General features: G+C 41.0%; 2 protein-coding genes and 1 long non-coding RNA gene across 3 annotated transcripts; all 3 read right to left on the minus strand.

Annotated features, from left to right (window-relative positions):
• Nucleotides 1-432: 432 nt before the first annotated feature.
• Nucleotides 433-1,682, minus strand: si:ch1073-340i21.1 (RNA-binding protein with serine-rich domain 1). The gene is made up of 4 exons (XM_053877689.1): nt 1,647-1,682; nt 847-930; nt 635-789; nt 433-575 (listed from the first exon to the last, which is right to left on the minus strand). Exons 2-4 carry the CDS (start codon nt 863-865, stop codon nt 519-521), a joined length of 231 nt encoding a protein of 76 aa, XP_053733664.1. The 5' UTR covers nt 866-930; nt 1,647-1,682; the 3' UTR covers nt 433-518.
• Nucleotides 1,683-9,551: 7,869 nt separating this feature from the next.
• LOC128766358 (uncharacterized) lies at nt 9,552-10,338 on the minus strand. Its single transcript, XR_008415981.1, has 4 exons — nt 10,290-10,338; nt 9,942-10,014; nt 9,735-9,865; nt 9,552-9,663 (listed from the first exon to the last, which is right to left on the minus strand). It is a non-coding gene; the product is annotated as an uncharacterized LOC128766358 (long non-coding RNA).
• An 872-nt stretch (nt 10,339-11,210) lies between these two features.
• On the minus strand, nt 11,211-21,319 carry lss (lanosterol synthase (2,3-oxidosqualene-lanosterol cyclase)). Its single transcript, XM_053877341.1, has 22 exons — nt 21,227-21,319; nt 20,637-20,805; nt 20,425-20,563; nt 19,934-20,042; nt 19,559-19,680; nt 19,302-19,398; nt 19,019-19,154; nt 18,541-18,649; nt 18,212-18,330; nt 18,028-18,125; nt 17,929-17,956; nt 17,747-17,803; nt 17,583-17,654; nt 17,462-17,512; nt 15,612-15,761; nt 14,410-14,506; nt 14,037-14,142; nt 12,940-13,005; nt 12,734-12,814; nt 12,492-12,662; nt 11,747-11,825; nt 11,211-11,366 (listed from the first exon to the last, which is right to left on the minus strand). Exons 1-22 carry the CDS (start codon nt 21,238-21,240, stop codon nt 11,235-11,237), a joined length of 2,202 nt encoding a protein of 733 aa, XP_053733316.1. The 5' UTR covers nt 21,241-21,319; the 3' UTR covers nt 11,211-11,234.
• Nucleotides 21,320-21,343: the final 24 nt, after the last annotated feature.

The raw sequence follows: 21,343 nt of genomic DNA on the forward strand, positions 1-21,343 counted from the left end.
GAACAAAAAAAGATAAGCATCTGCTGGCTGTGGTTGTAAGTACGGGTGGACGTAAGTGGAGCAGGTCATAAATCGGATGTTACTTGTCTTGTAAATGCTAAAATCCCATGTCAACACACAATCAAAAAATGTATATGTATGGACAGACGACTATATGGATTAAAAAAAAGAGTTAACAAAGTATTTGTAATAAAAGTAGAATTTCGAAAAAGAAATAAACATGGGGAAAAATATTACTTTTTTGTTATAGTTTGTTGAAACGTACAATTACAACCACAACTCTTTTCAAGAGTCATAATTTTACTATTTTGTTTTAATAGTGTCTAACTCCACATTAATTCAATATGTCAAATATAAAAATCATACTTTTTTATGAAAAAAAATCCAAAATTAAAAAAAAAAGTATTCAACAGAAAATCGATGAGACCCAGATGTGATTGAACCATTTATTTCATGCCATTCAGATGGCACAAAACACCTCAGGAGATTCTGAGGTAAGAACAGCCTGTTGCCAAGACTTAATCGGAGTCGCTGCTGCTGCTGCTGCTACTGCTGCTGCAGGAGCTGCTGGATGACTGAAAGACACGCAACAAGTCAGATGCTGATGCATGATGGGAGCTGAGCAGTGACTCACCCCATGGCATTCTTTGCCCTTCTTGTGACACTTCTTGTGTTTGTGCCCTCTTTTCTTCTTCCACCGGCCCTTCTCCCCTGGCTTGCGACAGTGTTTGTGTTTCTTGTCCTTATCTTTGTGCTTGTGCTTGTGCCTGTTTGGGCTGCCGCCTCCTCCTGAAACACAAGCAGGTTGGCACAGAGACGATGAACAGGCCGACGGTACTGACTCACTTCCCCTGCAGGACTTCATCTTCAGTCGCTCACTCTGGAAGGAGAGATTCAGACTGATGTCACCTGCAACACACAGAAGTGGCCCTGCAGATCAGAGCGGGTTCAGGAATACAACACACGTGACCCTTTCATAAATCTTCATACAGCTGACATTTATATCTTCATTCAGTTTTCAGGAATAGATCCACTTTTGAGGATTAAATTTTTTTTAACCCATTTTGTGTATTTTCTTCAGTTTGGTTTATTTACATTGTTTTCATTTCTTTTATCCTACAATTAAATATTAGAAGTGAATCTATCTATTAAATCTATTTCCTTTTCTTAATATGTTTGACTCATTTGATATGGCTACAGATAACTTATCGCATCTTATAAGTCACCGTTTTCGCACATTATTTCTGCTCCTTCTCTCTAAAATATTGTTTTTGTCATGATATGTCTCTTATTATTTTATTTTTAATCCTTTTTTTAAAGTTGCATTTTCATGTTGTGGCATTAGTTATAACTTGCACACATTACACATTTCCCATTCAGTTAAATAAATAAATAAGTCAAAAAATAAAATATTGCCTTGTCACATGATGACACTTTTCTTTTTTCGTTTATTACGCTTTTGACTTGACAATGTTCTTATTACAGACAAACATTTACCTCAGCATATTTACATTCCTTTTATGGCATTCACCTACCTCACTGGTCACATGACACCATCGATTATTATAGTTATTTGCTTTACTACGACAATGACAATAAATACATCATTTCAAATCGTCTTCTAAAACTGAGTTGTTCTGACTTACCTGAATATTGGTCCTGGGAAGCACAGCTCTCGTGTGGCTGTCTTCAAAGGTGCGTCTATTTATGCGTACAGACACACCTGAAGTAGGTCAAGTGGGTGGAGCCAGTCATGATACCCTTTGTCACAATTGTTTTCGAATTAATGAACAAAATGTCAGGGGGTGGAGTTGAAACAGACTTCACATTCGTCCTTTGAGCAAAATCTGTTTTGATTTTTTTTTTTTAAATGCATCTTTCCTGCATTGTTGTGTGGTGATTTTGAAAATATTCCCTCACTCACTAACACCAGTTCTCTCTGTTTCAGCAGAATTCTGAGGTCTTCCAAGGTAAGTTGAGAGCCATATATTTCTATATGCGTCATCCTTCCTCACCAGGAATGTGTCAACATGCCGTCCTGACCAGATTCCTGTGTCTCCATTATTGACTTCTGCAGAAGCAACTCAAATCTGAGCCAAACACGGCTGAGAGTTGAAGTCAAGAATCTGTGTATTCGGTTCAGACAACCAATTTTCCACCAGCATAAACAGAAGTACCAAGTACCACGGTGATCTTGGAAGCTTCTCTCACTTCCATCATCAACGAAAATGTCTGGGATCTGCGCCCTAGTGTGAGACACTCAGCTGCTTTCCTTCACTGCACGTCACTCTAGAGCTGCTGAAATCAGAGCTTCAGTAGAGTTGACTGGTCCGAAATGGACAGTAGATTGATTTTAAAAAGTGTGTAAAAGAAGTAGCTGGCTTCTCTGACGTCCCTTGCCGTCCACTGCCTGACATACAGAAACAATGGCGCATAAGTATATCATGTTTGACTAATAGTTGTTGCGGTCAGTGGCGTTTAGGAATTTAAAACTCAGACCAAAATATTTGTTTTAACAATCAAGGCATCTGATAAACATGGATTTTTTTTCCATTGTTGTGTCTGTGACTAACAAATGAAAAGGTGAGCGAGTTGGACATTTGCCAAAAGAGACACAAGATGAACCAGTTGACTTATCTCCTGACTCTCTCAGTCCCGCCCCTGAATGTTCCACTCACCATCCCCTGTATGTTGTTTAGATCCTCTCCTTTGATTAAGATCTTTCATTTCCACTCACCTTTTCATCGAGGCGTTCCGTGAAACGGGTTAATTCACTGCAGATATTCAGGTGTGTCAGTCGCAGTCATGGAGGCTGCCACCTCTGAGTGGGTAAACAAACCCCAGCTGTATAGAGCTGTAGAAGTCCATCATCACCTCCCCGTCATCTGAGAGAAGGTGCTGCGAGACAAAAATGTCAAAAATGTACATCAGATGGAAAACAACAACCAGATAAAAAACAGATCTGTTTTTATGCCACCATTCTTGTGCGTTGAAGAAATTCAAACGGCAAGACTATATTACAAGTACGAAGCAGATCAAGGTGAACCACAAACACAACCAACCAATGACATTCACCTATATGAAGTAATTCACATGCACCTCTGCAGTAAGACCATCTAAACCTGGAGCAGGTTCAAGTTTACGGGGACTTCTCAGAACAATGAGGACTTTGTAATAAACCGAATGCTCAGCTACGAATCGCAGGTTATGCTACGCTATGTTTGATCCCAAAGTGATCAGCTTTAGGTCGGACCTGTACACGTAAGGTTAAACATTGTACCAACTTTAATGTAACAGTTCTCAATTGAATGTGTCATTGGTTGGTGGAAGTAAGTCGTGTCATGGGAGAGGTGGGAAAAAATAATGTAAAAAAAAAACAACAACAAAAACTTAAGTTCCAAAACAGTAAAACTGTAAATTTAAAGTGGGGAAATAGGATTCCAATAATATAAAAGAAACATTTGAAACATGACATGACATGAAACATGACAAACAAAAAAAGAAAATAGTGTGTCAAATGATATGTTGACAAACAAACAAACAAGGGCAAAACTTGACAATGACAAATTTACTATACAGTGGTACCTCGGTTCTCCACCACAATCCGTTCCAGACGGCCGTTTGAGAAGCGATTTGCTCTAAATCTGAATTGATTTTTCCCATTACAATGAATGGAAAAGGAAATAATGCGTTCCAAGCCTTAAAATAGTCTTTTGTAGGAGTGAATGTAGAGTGTCTGCTGCAGGTGCGCTGTTCCTCTATGTGTGTGGCCGCTGCATGTGGGAGGGGTTGCCGAGTGAGTGACGTCTCTCCAGAAGTGAAGAGGTGCCCGGTGCGTGTCCAGCTCTGAATGTGCGCTTCTGTGCAGTTTGGCTGTGACAAAGTCATAAACCAAGTAACTTAGCTCTGTCCCAGACTCGCCTCATCCCTGTCCCAGCTCCAGCCCACAACAGGACATCAAACCCTGGAGTGTGTGTGGAGAGCGAGCACCTCCCCTGTGACACTCTACCACGGTCCAGTGCAGAGACAGGAAAGGTTTTACACCTCAATATGAAGAAAAAACAGTCAGTAAATGTAGCTAACGGGACACGTCTGCATACAGAGGCTGCGTTATACACAATAACAAAGCACGTCGTGGGTCAGCTGATCGGTCTGCGCACGTTATCTTTTTTCCAGCATTTTTCGGGGGCGTTCGAGTTGTGGATTTCCGTTCGAAATCAGAAGCAAAATTCGTTCAAAGTCCGGGACGTTCGAAAACCGAGGTACCACTGTATTTCCTCTCAGCGGCTTAAACAGCGTGTAGCGATGGGCTGGTGAAGCTTCATGAAACAGTGTCCTTATTTTCAGAGCTCAGAAGGTGGTGCTCTTGTTTGAAAAATTATGTGTAGTTTCACTGCAATATTTGTTCAAAGACAAAGATTTTATAGCAGAGAGTGCCATAAAAAAATCTACATAAATAAACAGAAAAATTTAAAGTAAAAAAAAATCAAATGAGAATACATGTCAGAAAATAAAATAATGTTAGCAAAACCTACTAGATGATAAGGGGAATATGGTGGCAGAGAAAAACAAGATAAGACTTGGTGTGATTGAACATTTTATTTTATGGTCGGACTCGCAGGTGCAGGTCAGATATATAACAAACCAGTCTGATGCTGAAGTCTACGAACATGATGGGAGCCTTAGCTGTGACCCACCTGTTGATTCTGTCTGTTCCCTTTTGTTGGGTCCCTTTTTGTGTTTATGTAAGCATTTCTTTTACTCAGGCCCTTGACCCGTGCCGTACCCTCCTCCCCTTCCTCTTCCGTGCCCTCCTCCGCGTTCTTCTCCACGCTCTTCTCCACGCTCTTCTCCACGCTCTTCTTTGCGCTCTTCTTCGCGCCCTCCTCCATTGTGTCCTCCACGGCCTCCTCCACGGCCTCCTCCACGGCCTCCTCCACGGCCTCCTCCTCGGTCTCCACCATGGCGTCCTCCGCGCTCTCCTCCACGCCCTTCACCTGAAACACAGGAAAGTTTGCACAGAGAAGACAACAGGTGGGAGGGGATAACTCACTTTGCCCATCATTATCCATCTTCAGGAGAGAGTCTCACTGACAAGTACGGATGAAGCCTGCAACACAGACGAGTGGCCCAGCAGATCAGAGCACATTCAGGACTAAACACACATCTTATTAATCCTTGTCTGCGTTCAACCAGCTTATAAACCCAACACTTACATCTTCATTCATCATCGAAGAGCATTATTGTGAGTCGTTCTCTTTGAAATTGTATGATGTACTGTAACATTTTTGTATTCACTACACCACTACATTTCTGTCATTTTGGCCAAGCCACTGTTCGTTTGAAATATGTTTCAAATATTTTAATTGCTTATTTGTAATCCCTCCATCAACTGACACCATAGATCAGTGATTCTTTCACACTACGGGTTTTGTCTCGGGTGGGTTTGAGTCCAACTCGCCCCCTGCTGTGCAGCCTCGCACCTCTGTGCCTCAGGTGATCTCCCTTTTTTCTCCTCCGCTGGCGGAGCTCTGAGCAAAATAGCTGGTTTGTGACCCACGATGAAGCAGGTCTCAAGGAAGTTGTCATCAGCCACGCGACAACCTCCTTATTTCTCTGTCAGTTCTTATCACTACGAGTCGTCCTCACCTCTGAACTGAACTGATGACGGAGCTCCGACACGGCTGTAAGTGAATGTGGTGTTTCACAGCCAAAACTAAACATGAAAGAGTGTTGTCATGTTTGTTTTACAAGGAAACCGCGTAAACAAGCTGCGTAATACGGGGCGTCTTGATCGGTCCACACTGCTCTCACAACACGTTGAACACAGTGGGAGAGATTACTGACGATCGAGAAGGTTTTAGTCACTGAAGTTCAGATGATCAGGTCAGAAATGATTAATGAACAGTCTGGTGATCTTCAGTAACTTGGGGAAAATCAGCGTCTTTCCTCTTCGCTGTGCTCATGCAGACAGCTGCGCTGCAGTGAGACCACAGCAGTGAAAACAGTTACTGTCGAGCGTGGCATTATTCATTTAAGCTCATATCTTGGACTTCTGAGCCGAGACAGAGACAGAACCCGTAGTGTGAAAGGACCCTTAAGCTTAGGGCCGAGGCCCATGTTTAGGCCGCAAGCACCTCCTCGAGGGCCACTAAAGGTCCTGGGCCGTGAGACACTTAGTTTTCATACATATGCCACATATGGTGGTAGCAGTGTGTCATTGAATTGACAGCTGCAAATTTTTGATAGTTACTAACTATGGAGAGGTTCCTGAAAAGGAAAAAATATTAAAGAAAGTGCTGCCCACCCCCAACAGTAAGAACTGTTCATGAAGGCAAAAAATATATATATACTTTCATTTGCACGTACGTCTTCTTTGGCGTTTATTTTGAAAAGAAAACATATTATTTTATTTTTATGATATTTAGACATCGTTTTATTGCATTTATTTTATTCATGACATACATTTTTTTCCAATTATCTCAATGCATCAAATCAAATTTGACTTGCACCTGGTTCTGCTGCTGGTTGGACTTTTCAATGACAAATATCTTTGCAATGATCACATGGTTCCATGTCATTTCACAAGGTTTTGCTTTGTTTACGTGCATTTAGATCAGATCACGTTATTGTACACAAATGAAACCTGCATTTTTCCGATACGAATGACAAACATGGGTAGCTTTAAGATAAGGTAAGATAAGAAAATCCTTTATTCATGCCACAGTGGGGAAATTTAGAGAGTCACAGCAGCACAGTACACATCAAAATAAACATTAAGCAGCCACATATTGCACCATTTAATAAAACGCGTTGTGTTGTCGTGACCTACCTGAGTATTTGTGCTGGGACGCGCTGCTCTTGTGTGTCAGCCTTCGCTCGCGCATCCATTTGTTTTATGCACACACCTAGTGTAGGGTGGGTCCACAAATGCCATCAGTAATTTCGCCCAGAGCAATTGAATAAATCAACAAAAAACGTTGCGGTGATGAAGTCGTAACAGACTCTGGCTGCCATCGCAGGGTGTTGTTGCAGTATTTCCACCCACTTTTGTTATGTGACATTGTCCTTGTCCTTGTGTACCAGGTCTGGTGTAATGTGTATCATGTACCAGGGTGTGGCCCACAGCACTCTTCCAACTCAAACACCTACACAGGGAAGGGCGTACATGCCGTACTGTCCAGACGCCTTTACCGCCTCAACTGGCTTCTCTGGAGCCACTCACATTTTTAACTGACTTGTTGACACCACAGCCAGATTTAAGAACCTTCTTGACTTTTCTGAAAACATGAGAGCAGTCCACAGTGGTGGAAGAAGCACTGTAAGAGGTTACTCCAGTGAAAGCAAAGGTTTGTCTTGAGCTTTTGTACGTGCGTAACAGTCCATCACAAAAGTCACCAAGGTTATGATAGGAAACAAAAACTAGCGAACTAACGAAAACTCATAAATCATTTGGGTTAAGTTGAAATAAAAATTAAAACCGTTTTTGTTTTTCCTATAATTTATAACTAACCGAAATTGCATTGTCTGTTGACAAAATTAATCAAAACTAACTAAAATTATAGCATTTTGATTTATGTCATAAAGAAGCATTTTGAGATGATTTAAAATCACTTTATTCCGGCTCTCAGCAATGTGCGGCATGTCAAGTCCGTGCCGTCACCTTTGTGGACGGTTACCTGGCAACGCCGACTAGTGTGATGGTGGTAGTTGTGCAAAAGTGTCATCTTTCCAAACTTAATGCATTTTTTTTTTACATGCTGTCTTTTGTTGAGTCTTTATTACCGACTATGTTTGTGACCTATTTCAATCTATAGTCTTGTTCAAATACCCCATATTGAAGGAAAAAAAAACAAAACTATTAGAACTAAAACTATAAAAAAAAATAGTAATAAAAATAAATAAAAATGAAAACTAATGAAAAATTCCGAACTATTATACTGTAACCTTCATCAAGTATTCACCACTTTATTTGTTCGTTTTTCTCTGTTTCGATATCTACCACTAAAACTGTTCTCACACTCACAACCGTGGTTTTAATGCACCATTGTTGCTGCTGGGAAAAACAAAAGCAAGGCAGGTGGATTCTTGCCAAAACAGTCAATGGATGAACCGTTTTCACTTCTCCTCTCAACTCCTTTGGTCCCCTCCCATGAATGCTTCACTCCTCCCCAGATATTTTTAGATCTGTGCCTTTAATTCCTTTTCTACACACCTTTAAATTGCAGTTGCTCAGGTGCAGCAGTGGCAGTTATGGAGGTTGTAGCTTCTGAGTGGATCTTGTTGAGATCCTCTCCTGTTCATTGGCAAGAAGGTGCAGCCTCCACAAATGTCAGAAATCTACATCTGTCAATCATCTTTTCAAAATAAAAACTCCAACCAACAAATAAACCCGAATTAGTCTACACACTCCGCAGTTCAAACTTTGTATATTTCACAGATACACTCCAGAATGAAATGAAAACTACTTATCTGGAAAAGTGTTCGTTCAAAATCATTGTTGCTCCCTCTTGTTGGAGGCTCCACGGCCTCCTAGACGTGGAAGTACGGCTTAACTCCAGGGTAAAGACTGGCAAAGCGCCCCAGCGTCCAGACTTTACCCCTGGTACTTGACCAAATCATCCTGTTCTTTTTCCACTTGTCATGCTGGGACTTTGTATTTTTGCAAAGTGAGAACTTTTCTTGTTGTACTTATTGAAAAGAGAAAAAAATAAATATCTTTTAAGACGCCAACTTGTCTTTTAACATGCTTAGTTAACAGGGAAAGCAAAATACATGCAAATAAACATTGAAACAGCAAAGAACCTGCTATTGAAAGAACCTGAAGCTGGAATAAGAATAGTTAAACAAAACCTTTAAAAAGGATGCAGAACAGACACAAGTGCACACACTCAACAAAAAACACCACATTCAACTGTAGGTGTAAAAACAAAATGTCATTTTTAGATGGAAGTAAAATATGTCGAACTTAATTTTGTGCTGTCAGTTATGAAAAGTCACTATTGCAATGGGAGCAGCAGCACAAGTTAGGATGCTTCTTTATAGTGTGTTGTTAAAGGAAAAACAAGAATAACAATTGCTTCACAATATTGATTTCACTTGAGTTCCAAAACAATAAAAAGGTACATTTAAAGTGGGGAAAATAGGATTCCAATAATATAAAAGTAAGTACAAATTACATTAATCAAAAAAAAAAAAAAAAAAAAAAAACACAGTATGCCAAATGATAAATAGAGTGTATAAACAGAAAAAAAAAATGATTTAAACAGTGGTTTTAACTGTGCACAAAACTTGAAGAGTCTTAACTCAACCTTTACACAAAATGTCAAATGCAATATCAAAGTAAATAAATTAACAAATTCAATAAAAGTTAAACAAGACATTAGAAAAACAAAAAGTTAAATAAAAATCAAATAAATAATCTGACAAATTAAAAGTAAAAAAAAAAAATGCAATGAGAATAAATTAAAAAAATAAAATAATGTTTAAACCTACTGGATGATCAGGCGAATATAGTGTCAGAGAAAAACAAGATGAGACTTGGTGTGACTGAACATTTTATTTTATGCCAATGGTACTTGAATCAGCTCAGCATGAATCACCATGGCCACTTCCTGTTGTGAAGAGCTAGTCGGACTCGCAGCTGCAGTCACTGCTGTCCGACTTGGATGACATGTAACAAGTCAGATGGTGAACTCTCTAAACATGATCCTGGACCCTGGGAGGTGACTCACCCCTTGACTCTCTTTGGGCCCTTTGTGGCAACCCTGGTGGTGGTGTCCCTTTTTGTGTTTATGTCGGCATTTCTTTTCCTCTGACCCTTGACCCTTGCCGGGCTCTCCTCCGCTCTCTCCTCCACGCTCTTCTGAAACACAAGACACAGACGCTGTTGTCTTCTCTGTTTGCTCAGAGAAGGCAACAGGTGGGAGGGGCTAACTCACTTCCCCCGCCGTTATCCATCTTCAGCTGCTCGCTCTGGAAGGAGAGAGTCTCACTGACAAGTACGGATGAATCCTGCAGCACAGATGAGTGGCTCAGCAGATTATTTTATATTATATTAATCCCACATTATTCTCATCAAATGACATCAGAGATTTTTGCACCTGCATATTTCTGATACTAAAGACAAACACAAATAGCTTTAAGATAATGCAAGATAAGATAATCCTATAGTCATACCACAGTGGGGAAATGTCTTCTTCCACAGCATCACACTAAACATCAAAATATGCATAAGGCAGCCACATATTGCCACAGTTTAAGGAACATTTTATGTTGTTGAGACCTACCTGTGAGTATTTGTTCTGGGACGCGCTGCTCTTCTGTGCCAGCCTTCGCTCGCGCATCCTTTTATTTTATGCACACGCACTTGATGTAGATCAATAGGGCGGAGCTATGAATTCCATCCGTAATTTCGCCCAGAACAATTGAATAAATCAACAAAAAAAGGTCCTAGTGATGAAGTCATAACAGACCATCGCAGACTTGTGAGATCTGTTGTTGCAGTTTAACAATATTTCCGCCTACTGTTGATAAATGTGTCTGGTGAGACACAAGTATCTCTCATGTACCTGAGTCTGCCCCGCAGCATCGGTCCAACTCAAACACCTGCCCAGGGAACACCTGCCGAGGCGCCATTTTTAACTTTTTGACGCCACTGTGTTGATGAAAATAACTTCGTAAATCTGACTTTTCTGAAAATCTGTAATTTATTTATTTATTAAAAAGCAAAGGTTTGCCTTGAGCTTTTGTACTGACATGAAGTCCATCTCAAAAGTCACCAAAGGTATTATAGTTAACAAAAACAAAAAACAAGAACAAGAACAAGAATTATAAATCATTTTCGTTTCCAGAAATAATAATAAAACGGAAGTTTTTCATAAAACATAACTGTATGCATTGTCTGTTTACAAAACCAAACAAACTGTGTAGCGAAATTGTCCTTCTGAACTAACTGAATGTGAAAGACAAAAATTCAAGACTAAATAAAAAAGAAAACTAATGAAAAATCCCAAACTATTATAACATAGAAGGTCACCAAGTATTCACCACTATATTAGTGTGTGCTGTTCATTTTCCTTTCTTTCAATATATTTCACAGATATTTGAATGTCTGCGCTCTTCTTCGGTTACACACCAGAATGAAATGAAGACTCCAGATCTGGAACAGTGTTTATTCAAATCTCTACAACAAGATCATTGTTGCTCCCTCTTGTTGGAGGCTCCACGGCCTCCTAGACATGGTAGTATGGCTTAACCCCGGGGTAAAGACTGGCAAAGCGCCCCAGCGTCCAGACTGGGAAGACGTTTCTGTAAGAGGTGTAGCTGATCGCACAGCTCTTGTTGAACACTCCAGCAATATTCTCCTGCAAGTCAGACCAAAGAACAGCTGTCACTCGACAGGTGGAACACGGTGGGGAATGTTAGGAGGCTGGGTGCTGAAGCAAGTGATAGGTCGAGGGAGAAGAGGGAGGAGGACTAAGGACTTCCACAGCTATTTAGACAAAACAGAAGATGGAGGACCAACTCTCTCCACTATCTGCATCGACATCATCTTGAACCATCCCTCATAGTTGGGCCATTTTCCATTTTTTGTCAGTGACGTCACCTCTTCAAAAATGCAGTGTAAGTTTTGGTGGGGGACTCAGTCATGGTGACATCTTCAAACATTTCCACGGCACTACAACCAAAACTAACCCAGGGAAGCGAGTAGAATTCTCCTCATATAGAGAATGACTCAACTCACCTGTGGCCAGTCACCATTAGGCAGCTGCTTGTCAATGAGCAGCCGGACCCCCCTCTCAATGGCCTGCTGGTTTGGGTGCCTGGTGAAAGATAAATAAGACCGTAACACTGAAACAGCCCAGTAACACAAACACTGTAAATCTGATCCATCTTTTTTGTCTCATTTTAAGTCATAAGATTTGAAACGTGTGATCTGACTTTAAGATCCTCCTTTTATAAAAACTAAAAACTCAAAAAATCTCTTGTTTTAAGGCAAATCTGGTTGGTTTTCCCCAACAATTTCAGATATTTGCAAAACAATAAAAGCCTGATTTCAGGAAACAAAGTTTATTGAAAACTCAAAAGATGCATTTCACATGTATAAAGACATCTTATTCCCTGCATTATTTTGTGGACATAATTGCGCACAAAAGCAGTTGTTGTCTTTCGTGAGAACCAGACCTGGAGTTAGGTGTCTAAAATACATGAAAAAGATGTTTTCCTTTTTCAAACACATCTTATGTCAAGGTCAAGGACAAAAGCAAACTACTTGAATTGAGAAAATACATCTAAAAAACATCAAATTGTTAAGGATTAATAATGATTTCAAATCAAACACAGATCATACAGTTTTAAAGTAAGTTCCCGCTGCTCATAAGAGCCAGTTCTCTGTCTTACCAAGACCATTTTATTGTTAAAATATAACATCCTGGTTGACCTTATGTTTCATATTATTTTCAGTCTGTTCCATTGTGACTGTGACTCACCTGACAGCCATGAGGCCCAACAAGGCCCAGCAAGTGTTGTGGATCTGAGAGGAGCTGCTCTGGATGTAGCGCCGCTGCTCACACGACTCAAAGTCCTCCCCCCACCCTCCGTCCTGCATCTGCATGTCCAACAGAAAGTGGCAGGCCCTCTGCACCTCCTCACACACTTCCCTGGAACCAAGCACAGCTCTTGAGTCACAACAGCCCTTCATGTCTTTTCAGAACCCGCTCAGGAGCGTTACCCATCGCCGTAGACGTGACCCAGACAGGCAAAGGCCTCCAGTCCAAACCATGTTCCATATGTGAAACACACACCCCAGGACCTGAACGACACCAAACCACTCCATCAATGTGATGACATGCTGATGGCCTCCCAGGGTTACACCTCGACCCTGTCACCCTGGCTTGCTGGGACAGCCAAACTAAGTGCATTTTACTGGGCACTCACCCTTCCCAGGATCCATCTGCTCTCTGCAGCCTCCTGCAGTAGTCCAGTCCTTCAGACAGAGTTGACCTGCAGAGGAAACAAAAAGGCAGTTTGACCTGCTTCCTGTCCATTTTTTATCAGTTTTTAGACCAGACTGCTCTCTAGTGAAGCGCGGTTGATCTATGGCACCATCTCCTCTACAATCTTGGGAGATTTCTTTCAACTTTTAAACTGAGAGAGTCCCCTACTGAGCTCTGAAGGTAAGGACGCTGTTTCATGAAGCCACATCAGTTCATCACTGCGTATCACTTCTAACTGCATCACCCTTCACTGACAGTCCTAAATCTGCTGCGTCTCTTCAGCTGATTCTTCTATTCAGACCTACTGCACAGTGAAGGGTCAACAGGAGGTGACCCACAAGAGCAGCGGAGTGACAGACATCTGCAGCGAATCAATGCAAGTGGACGCTGGAAGACTCTATGGTTGAATATGACAAAGCTCCGTTGCTTAACGGTCAGAAAGTTCAAGGTGCATTCATGTCTCATGATGCATTTTCAAGTGAGGAAGGACAACAATTGATGCAAGCGTCACAAGCCTGGAGATCATGTGATGTTGTGACACTGACTGAGGAGGCTGCACCAGGTGAAAAGTCTGCACACCTGTAACTAAAATAATGACTTTCAATTGCTGCATAAAGGGCAAATGTTGAGAGAATACAAAGATCAGACTGTCTTTCTCACACTGTACAAATACACCAAAGTGCAGCAGTGGAAAGACGCTTCAGGACACTCCACGCGTTCTACTGTGTGACAATGGCAGGACTGTTAAATTCATTCATTTCATGCGGGGACAATTTACTTCTCCCTTATTCTTTGACTTTGATGCCAACAGTGTTGAGAAGTGACATTGTGAAACTGTCAATAATTTAGTTTTTCTTTGTAAACAATATTTTAAAAAATCATGTGTGTTTGTTTGTGTCTGCATTATGAGGCCACACCTTTTGAAAAACAAAAAGATGCTTCCAATATTTTTCAGGATTCAAGGGCTTCCGCCGCTGTATTGCACACTTCGGGTCAATGCACTTGACAGGTCGTACGAGAGTATGCTCTGGTATCTACCTCAGCTCTTGGGTGCGGTGATGCGGATGAGCCTTCTGGAAGTGTCTGAGAGCCTGGATCACTGCCGAGGTGCACTCCACGTAGGTGTAGTCAATCATGATGTCACCTGTGTGTGTGTGTGTGTGTGAGTGAGTGGGAGAGATTGGCACACAGTGATTCCAAAATAAACATTTCACAACACTTACCACTTCCTCTATTTTACAGGGAAACACATAGCAACCCACAAAAACAACTGCAATGAAAAGGTCACGCTGATATTTGACTTGTTTTTTTTCCATCAAGTCAGCCCAGAGGCGTTAACCCTTCATGTTCTGGCTCACTACAACAATCCGAAGCACATGTGGACAATTTCTCTTCACACACTTTCACTCACCAAAGACCTCAGAAGGGTTGAGGAGCTCCAACAGTTTTCCCCCCCGTTTGGTTTCATAGGTGGCGAAGCCTCCGTCAGAGTTCCTCATGCTCAGCAGCTAAGGAGGAGATGAGACTTCACACTCCTTCTATTCTTTATTTGTCACTTATTTTCACTTTGTCATCACTGTCTAAAAATGTTGGGCACATCTTTGTCTCTGCAACTATGCATCTGTTTCATGTCGTCCTCTACCAGATGGCAGGCCCTTGATAAATGAAGGCAAGAATTTATTACCCCACAACAGGAAGATTTGGGGCAAATCTTCCTGTTCATTTTCCACTTGTCATGCTGGGATTTGTATATTGAGATTTTTGTCTGGCAAAGTTAGAACTGTTCTAGGTGAACTTATTGAAAAGAGAAAAAAATAAATGCTTTTTAAGACGCACGGAAAGTAAAATACATGCAAATAAAACTTTTAACATTGAAACAGCAAAGAACCTGCTACTGAAAGAACCTGAAGCTAGAATAAGAATACTTAAACAAAAAGGATGCAGAACAGACACAAGTGCACACACTCAACAAAAAACACCACACTCAACTGTGTGAAAACAAAATTTCATTTTAGATGGAAGTAAAATACACCTGACTCATTTTTGCTGTCAGTTATGAAAAGTCACCATTACAATAAAAGTAGCACTCCAAGGATGCTTCTTTATAGCCTGTTGTTAAAGGAAAAAAGAACAACAATTCGCAACATTGTGACAAACTTGACGCACTTGAGTGAAAGATTATATAAAAAAATATATTTAAATGAAAAGTTGTTCGCACTGAAGTAACAATATTGTGTATTTATTTAGTTGTAGAACATCCCAACATTGTGTTGTGTTATTACTGTATTGGTATCCGTATGTTCTTGCCAATACTATACTAAACTTTTATCATGTTGTATAGAGGAAAAAGGAACACCACACCTCCAAGATAGAAAAAGAAACTACACAAAATACGTTTTGTAGTCATTAGATTTTGAACTGTTTGAATGAAGGAATTCAAACACATTTCGTGACACACAAGTGAGGACTATAAATTATTCACTCATTCTCTTCTGCTTATGACCTGCAGTCACAGGTGGGTGGAGCCTATCCCAGCCACTTAGAGAGAGAAGCCCCGAACAGGTTACCATCAGATACTGAGCAACAGAAACACGTCTGCTCCGCAACACTCACCACATTAACAGCATCATGCAGTCGCTCCTCAGGGATTGGCTTCACAATGGACGCACAGTGCTCCTGCAGCAGCATCACTGACTTCAGACCCTCTGCCGTGCAGTCGGCTACGATCCAGCCGCAGTCCCGGGTGCTGAAGGGGAAACCTCCCTGGCGAATGAATAGAAAGAGTCAAAAGTGTCTCTACCTGCTTGCCATGTATTTTAAATCCACACTTTCTTCCGTGTGTGAAAGTGTGTGTGTCTTCTTCTTTAGGCTTTAATGGTGTTACATGGAGATTTAGATACGTTATAGAACATGGTCTAATCTACATCACAGCATCAACATGACACAAACATGGCGGCTATTGCTAAAAAAAAAGCGTTTGCCATATAATGTTAAAACCTGCCCAGCAACAAAGACAAAACCAGTTTTTTATGAAGACACATTCCTGGATGTGAACCATGCTTTGAACAAAACAGATCTCACCTACAATTGTGAAGTGTTGACTGGCAAGAATGAGGACATTTCAAGGCCATCTCTAAAAGCACTGTTGCTCATCATACTACAGTCTCGTCTATAAATAGGCAAACTCTGTTGCTATTTTCCCAAACAGATGTCCTAGTATCAAGTGAGAAATGAACTTGACAAAGGAGAAGGTCATTTCAACCAAGAAGTACCTCCAGCTCCAGACCTTAACCTGAGTTGAGATTATCTCGCACAACCGAAAGGGAGCACCCGTCACAAGAACAATGCTGAACTTTAACCTCCATGTACAAATGGAAACCATTCAAAATTGTTGTACAGCGATGAATGTTGTGAATGTCGTACAGTTGTGAGCTGCTGCCAAAGCAAATGTTTGGTTAGGATAATTGCGGCAGGGTTAACCAGGTATTTTAGAAAGAGTTTGAATACTTTTCCTCTAGCACTGTGATGTTTTTATTCTGTGTTAGATAAATCAGCATGTGTGGTATACACTTATTTACTTTGTGTTTCTGCCCAAAGAAGAGGCAAATAAACAAAGTAGTTTTGCAAAAAAACTAAAATAGTTGACTTATCACTGCAAATACTGCTCTCTCTCTCTCTTTATATATATATATATATATATATATATATATACATATCAGTGATTCTTAACCATAGAGCCGGGGCCCAAGATTGGCCCGTGAGCGCCTCCTAGAGGGCAGCTAAAAGTTTATTAATTCACACCTCTGGGCCATGAGAGCTACAAGACACTCAGTTTTAATACATTTGCAGTAGTGTGTCATTTTATTGACAGCTGCAAATCTGTGATAGTTACAAACTAACTAAATGAAAAAGAAAGTGATGTTGCCCCCCCCAACAGTAAAAACAGTTCATAAAAACGATTGTTGAAGCATTTACATTTTCTTGTTTTCTTTCTTCTATACATATAATTTTATTGTATACTTAGACATTGTTTTATTATATTTATTTTATTCAGAATTTTATTCATGATGTACAGTTTTCCCAATTTTCTCAACAGTTTGGATTCAGTGCATTTTTTTTTTCTTCAGTGAATTTAATGTGTGACCTGGTTCTGCTGCTAGTTGGACTTTTCCATGACAAATATCTTTGTGATGATCACATGGTCTCATGTCATTTCACGAGGTTTTGGTTTGTTTACGTGTAAATAAATTAAAATGAAAGAGTAATGAATCAGTTCTATTAGTTGAATGGGCCCCGGGGCCTATTTGTTCTGGAAAAGGTGGGCCCCAAGATCAAAAAGAAGGAGAATCCATGGTGTGTGTTTATATATATTTGCTGACAAACAAACAAATAAACAGAGTCCTAATACATAATCAGTTATTGACTTAAATCACTTTCTATGACTGAAGTGCTTTCATTGTTACCTTATTCATCTGCCTGTAGTGCTTCTGGTATTCCGGAGGATTGTCTGGAATCTGAGGAGTGGAATATTTGATGGGTTTATTTGACACGAATAGCCTTTCATTTTAGGTTTGGTGAGTGCACCTGTGTGATGGAGAGGAACTGGTGCGCATGATGCAGACACTTGGCAAGTTCTGGACTGTCCTGGGCTCCTGCCTGAAAAAAAGTATTTCCAACTACACTTTCAGATGCCAGCCGTGAAAGATACTGCTGGTTTGAATATCCACATATCAAACAGAGCTGTTCACCTCCAGGAAAGCTTGGACTGCGAAGCAAGTATCCCAGAGTTGAGATCCATTGGTGCCCTGAATGAAAGATCTAGATGTCAATACGTTAATGACAACATATTTATCTTGAAAATAAGATGTAGTAGAACAGCATTTGAACTTGTCTGTGCTGAAGAGAAACATTCAAAGTGATGATTTCGCACCTGCATCTTCATACCGTCCAGGCCCAACCTTCAAAACAGAGAGGTAGTTGTTAGACCAAAAGCTTGGTAATGGAAATTGATCTCAGCTGCTTAACTGACCAGAGATAGTCTGGGATCCTGGACACGTGCTCCTGGAAGGTCGCGGATGAGGGACCGTCAACGTACCACCGAACCAGCATGTTGATGGTCTTGGAAATCTGATATTTGTTATAACAAGGTTAAAGGTCAAGGTCATGGTATCTGATCCCTTACTGTGTTTGAACATGATGTGTTTGACAATTACCGGTCCGATACTGATGCACTTGGTGAAACGGTCGTCGGCCTGGATGTGGTCGTACAGCTCCTTGACCGCCATCCCCCTCAGCGTGCCGCTGTGATGGGCCTCGTACATGTTCAGCACCACTACAGGACACCGCAAAATCAGCGAGTCAGCAAAACAAAATAAGGGAAACGACCACGGAACGTTGTGCAACAGGAAGGTTCTCCCCCATATATTTCTATTTTTAAAATGAAATGTGACGTCGGATATCCATCACGATGGGCCCTGTAAACTTTGACATCTTTGTCAATGTGAATTGTGGAAGTGAACTCTGCAGGGAGAGTGACTCTTACCGTAGGCGACGTTCAGCAGTGTGCTGTGAGGCGTGTACATGTCACACGCCGCCACATTGTTCCTCTGAGCCGGCCAGTCGATAGCGTCATAGTCCTGGATGTAAAGCTCCTAAAAGGGTTGAGAAGAAACATTGGATGAACCTTAAATGAGCCCCCTCATGGGAAATAGGAAGTTCAAAGACAGTGTTTTAAATATCAATAAAGTACCATAAATAACAATCTGAAAAGCATGAATACAGATCCTGAAAGGTCTATTCAATATGCAAAAAAATATAGTAGTACAGAATAGGTGATGGCACCCTGCTAAGCTGAAGTGGGATTTCTTTTAGTGTTTTGCTGGGTGTTTCGCAGCTAAAAATCTGGCCATCGCACTGCATATTTTTACAGTGCCTTAAGTCACCGGCTCTTTTTACAGCTGATATACATAACACAAAACAAGCGTTATGGCGCCACCTGCTGGTCATACTTTTCCTCGCACCTGTCTAAGACTGAGCACCAGTGAGTCTGTCTCAGCTGCCAGTCTGACGGCATAACAGTAACTCATGGGCAGGTAAACCTGACGACAGTGGCACCAGAGAGTGGAGGGGTGAGCTGGCATCCATGACGGGAACAACCTGAGAACATGGAATAACATTTAAGAAAACAACTAAATCATATGTTAAATTGTAGTCCAGGGTCATTGACTGCACACAGGTGAAAAACACAAGTTTTTAAGGCTTCAGATTTGTCACGATGGACAATAGACCCAGTGAAAAACTCACCACATCTCTGGTAGAAGTGTGTTCATGCCCTCCCAACTGTAGACGTTCAAAATAGCCAACCAAAATTTACCCCAAGATGGAATGCCAGCCGCTCCACCTGTTGAATTTATATTAAAACCTGAGAACATTTAATTTTCTGATAAAATGTCAGGCTGAACATCTGCGTGCAACTTAGATGAAACATACCTTTTACCGATGATGCCTTAAATACTGTTTTTCATAAGTGTCCGATTATTCACAGTCCAGTATCTCCTCACCTTTACTATGCAGGTTGTTCCGAGCACGAACCATGTCGGGATCATCCGGCTCCACTCCCAGGATCCTCAGTGAGGTGTAGCTGAGGGCTGTTCCAAATACAGTCGACTTGTCTTCAATATGACTACAGGCAAAGACAAAAGGAAACTTATTGGTGGGATGAGGATTCTCCTCACACTTTGAAGATCCCTTTAGAAATGACAAAATCAGGGATCGTCCTTCACGTTTTAAACTACAGCCAAGCATTTTTAAGTAACAGCATGTCCTGACAAGACAAACAAAGGTGAAGACGTTTTCTGTCATCTATTTTACATGGTCTTTTAGCAGTTGTTTCAGTTTGTGTCTTTATTAAATTGTATCAAAACAGGAGCACTTACAGACCCCAGCCTCCGTCTGGAAGCTGCACTGACCGCAGGTACCTCACCATTTCCTTCTTCCAGGCTGCAGGTAGAGGGATTTTGGTGATGTGACACGTGATCAAGAGACCTGAGAGTGAAAGGAAGCAATCACATTAGACACCAACTCAACTGCCATGCTGTCATTATTCGTGATGGGCAGGTGAGGCTTTGTGAAACAGTGTCCCTATTTTCAGAGCTCAGAAGGTGTTGCTCTTGGTTTAAAACTGATGTGAGGTTTCACTACAATAGTTGTTTGAAGCCAAGCATTTCATAGCAGAGAGTGCCATCTAGTGGACTCAAAAATGTGGACAGTGTTTCATGAAGCCTCACCAGCCCATCACTAGTCATTATAGAATTGTAATGACTGCATCATCTCAAGCATGTAAACATATTTAGTGAGAATTGAACCCTCATATTCTTCATTGTCTTTTATTTGTAATAGTATTCACCCATAGCATCTGATGTACTACCTGGGAGCAGGAATAGAGGTCCCCCATAGTCTCCAGCCCAGTGCCCATCCTCAGCCTGTAGATGACTGTAAAACTTCATCCCTTTTAAAGCTGCTTCCACAGCTGTCTGGGCAGGTGGAGAGTCTGGCACGAACATGGACTGCATGCAAGAGTTGACATGAATTATAAATGTTATGGCCTTGTTTGGTCTGTGAGCAGAAATATTACCCCACCGTGTCCAACCCCAGTGAGTGGGCTTCCAGCATCGTCTGGTCTCTCTCTGGGGAGTCTGGATCCTCCATGTAGCACCATGACTGCCTGCCCTCCACATTAGAGAGGCGCCAGCGGGTCAGATCAGTGGCTGGTTCTGTTTTGTAAGGACCACCACGCCTCCGCAAATGTCTGTCCAAAAAAAAAAAGTCTTAGCAAGACCATGATAAAATATATTGAAGGTTTGGTTTCCTCATTACTTTCTGACACCAATGAAATACCTTGTATGGGATTTGTGGATTTGGAATTGTATACTTTCCTCCGAAAACTTATTGCAAATTTGATTTTTGCATAATTATGTTTTTGCAACCAGTGTTAATATTAGAAGAGTTATAAACATTTTCCACACAATTTAATTGCTACCGTTGGATGAAAATTATTTTGTCAAACATCACAACTTTCAAAGAAAAAGAAAACAACGCAAGAAATAAATGTAAAATATACTGTGACACAACGTCTGCACTTCACGCCTTTAAGAGGTATAAATTCTCGAATGCTTTCCTTCCAAAAGTGATGAATAAACATTTCATTTTAAGGATACAAATTCACTTACGTCCCCTCAGTCATGACTGTGGCAGAGCTGAAATCCGAACTTGAGCAGACGAATTGAATTCTTTTCACAAACGTAGAATTCCTCCCCCTTCTACTCATATCCTGGGAATTGTAGTGA

The sequence above is a fragment of the Synchiropus splendidus genome, chromosome 10 (genome assembly GCF_027744825.2).
Source record: "Synchiropus splendidus isolate RoL2022-P1 chromosome 10, RoL_Sspl_1.0, whole genome shotgun sequence".
In the NCBI taxonomy this organism is placed as follows: Eukaryota; Metazoa; Chordata; class Actinopteri; order Syngnathiformes; family Callionymidae; genus Synchiropus; species Synchiropus splendidus.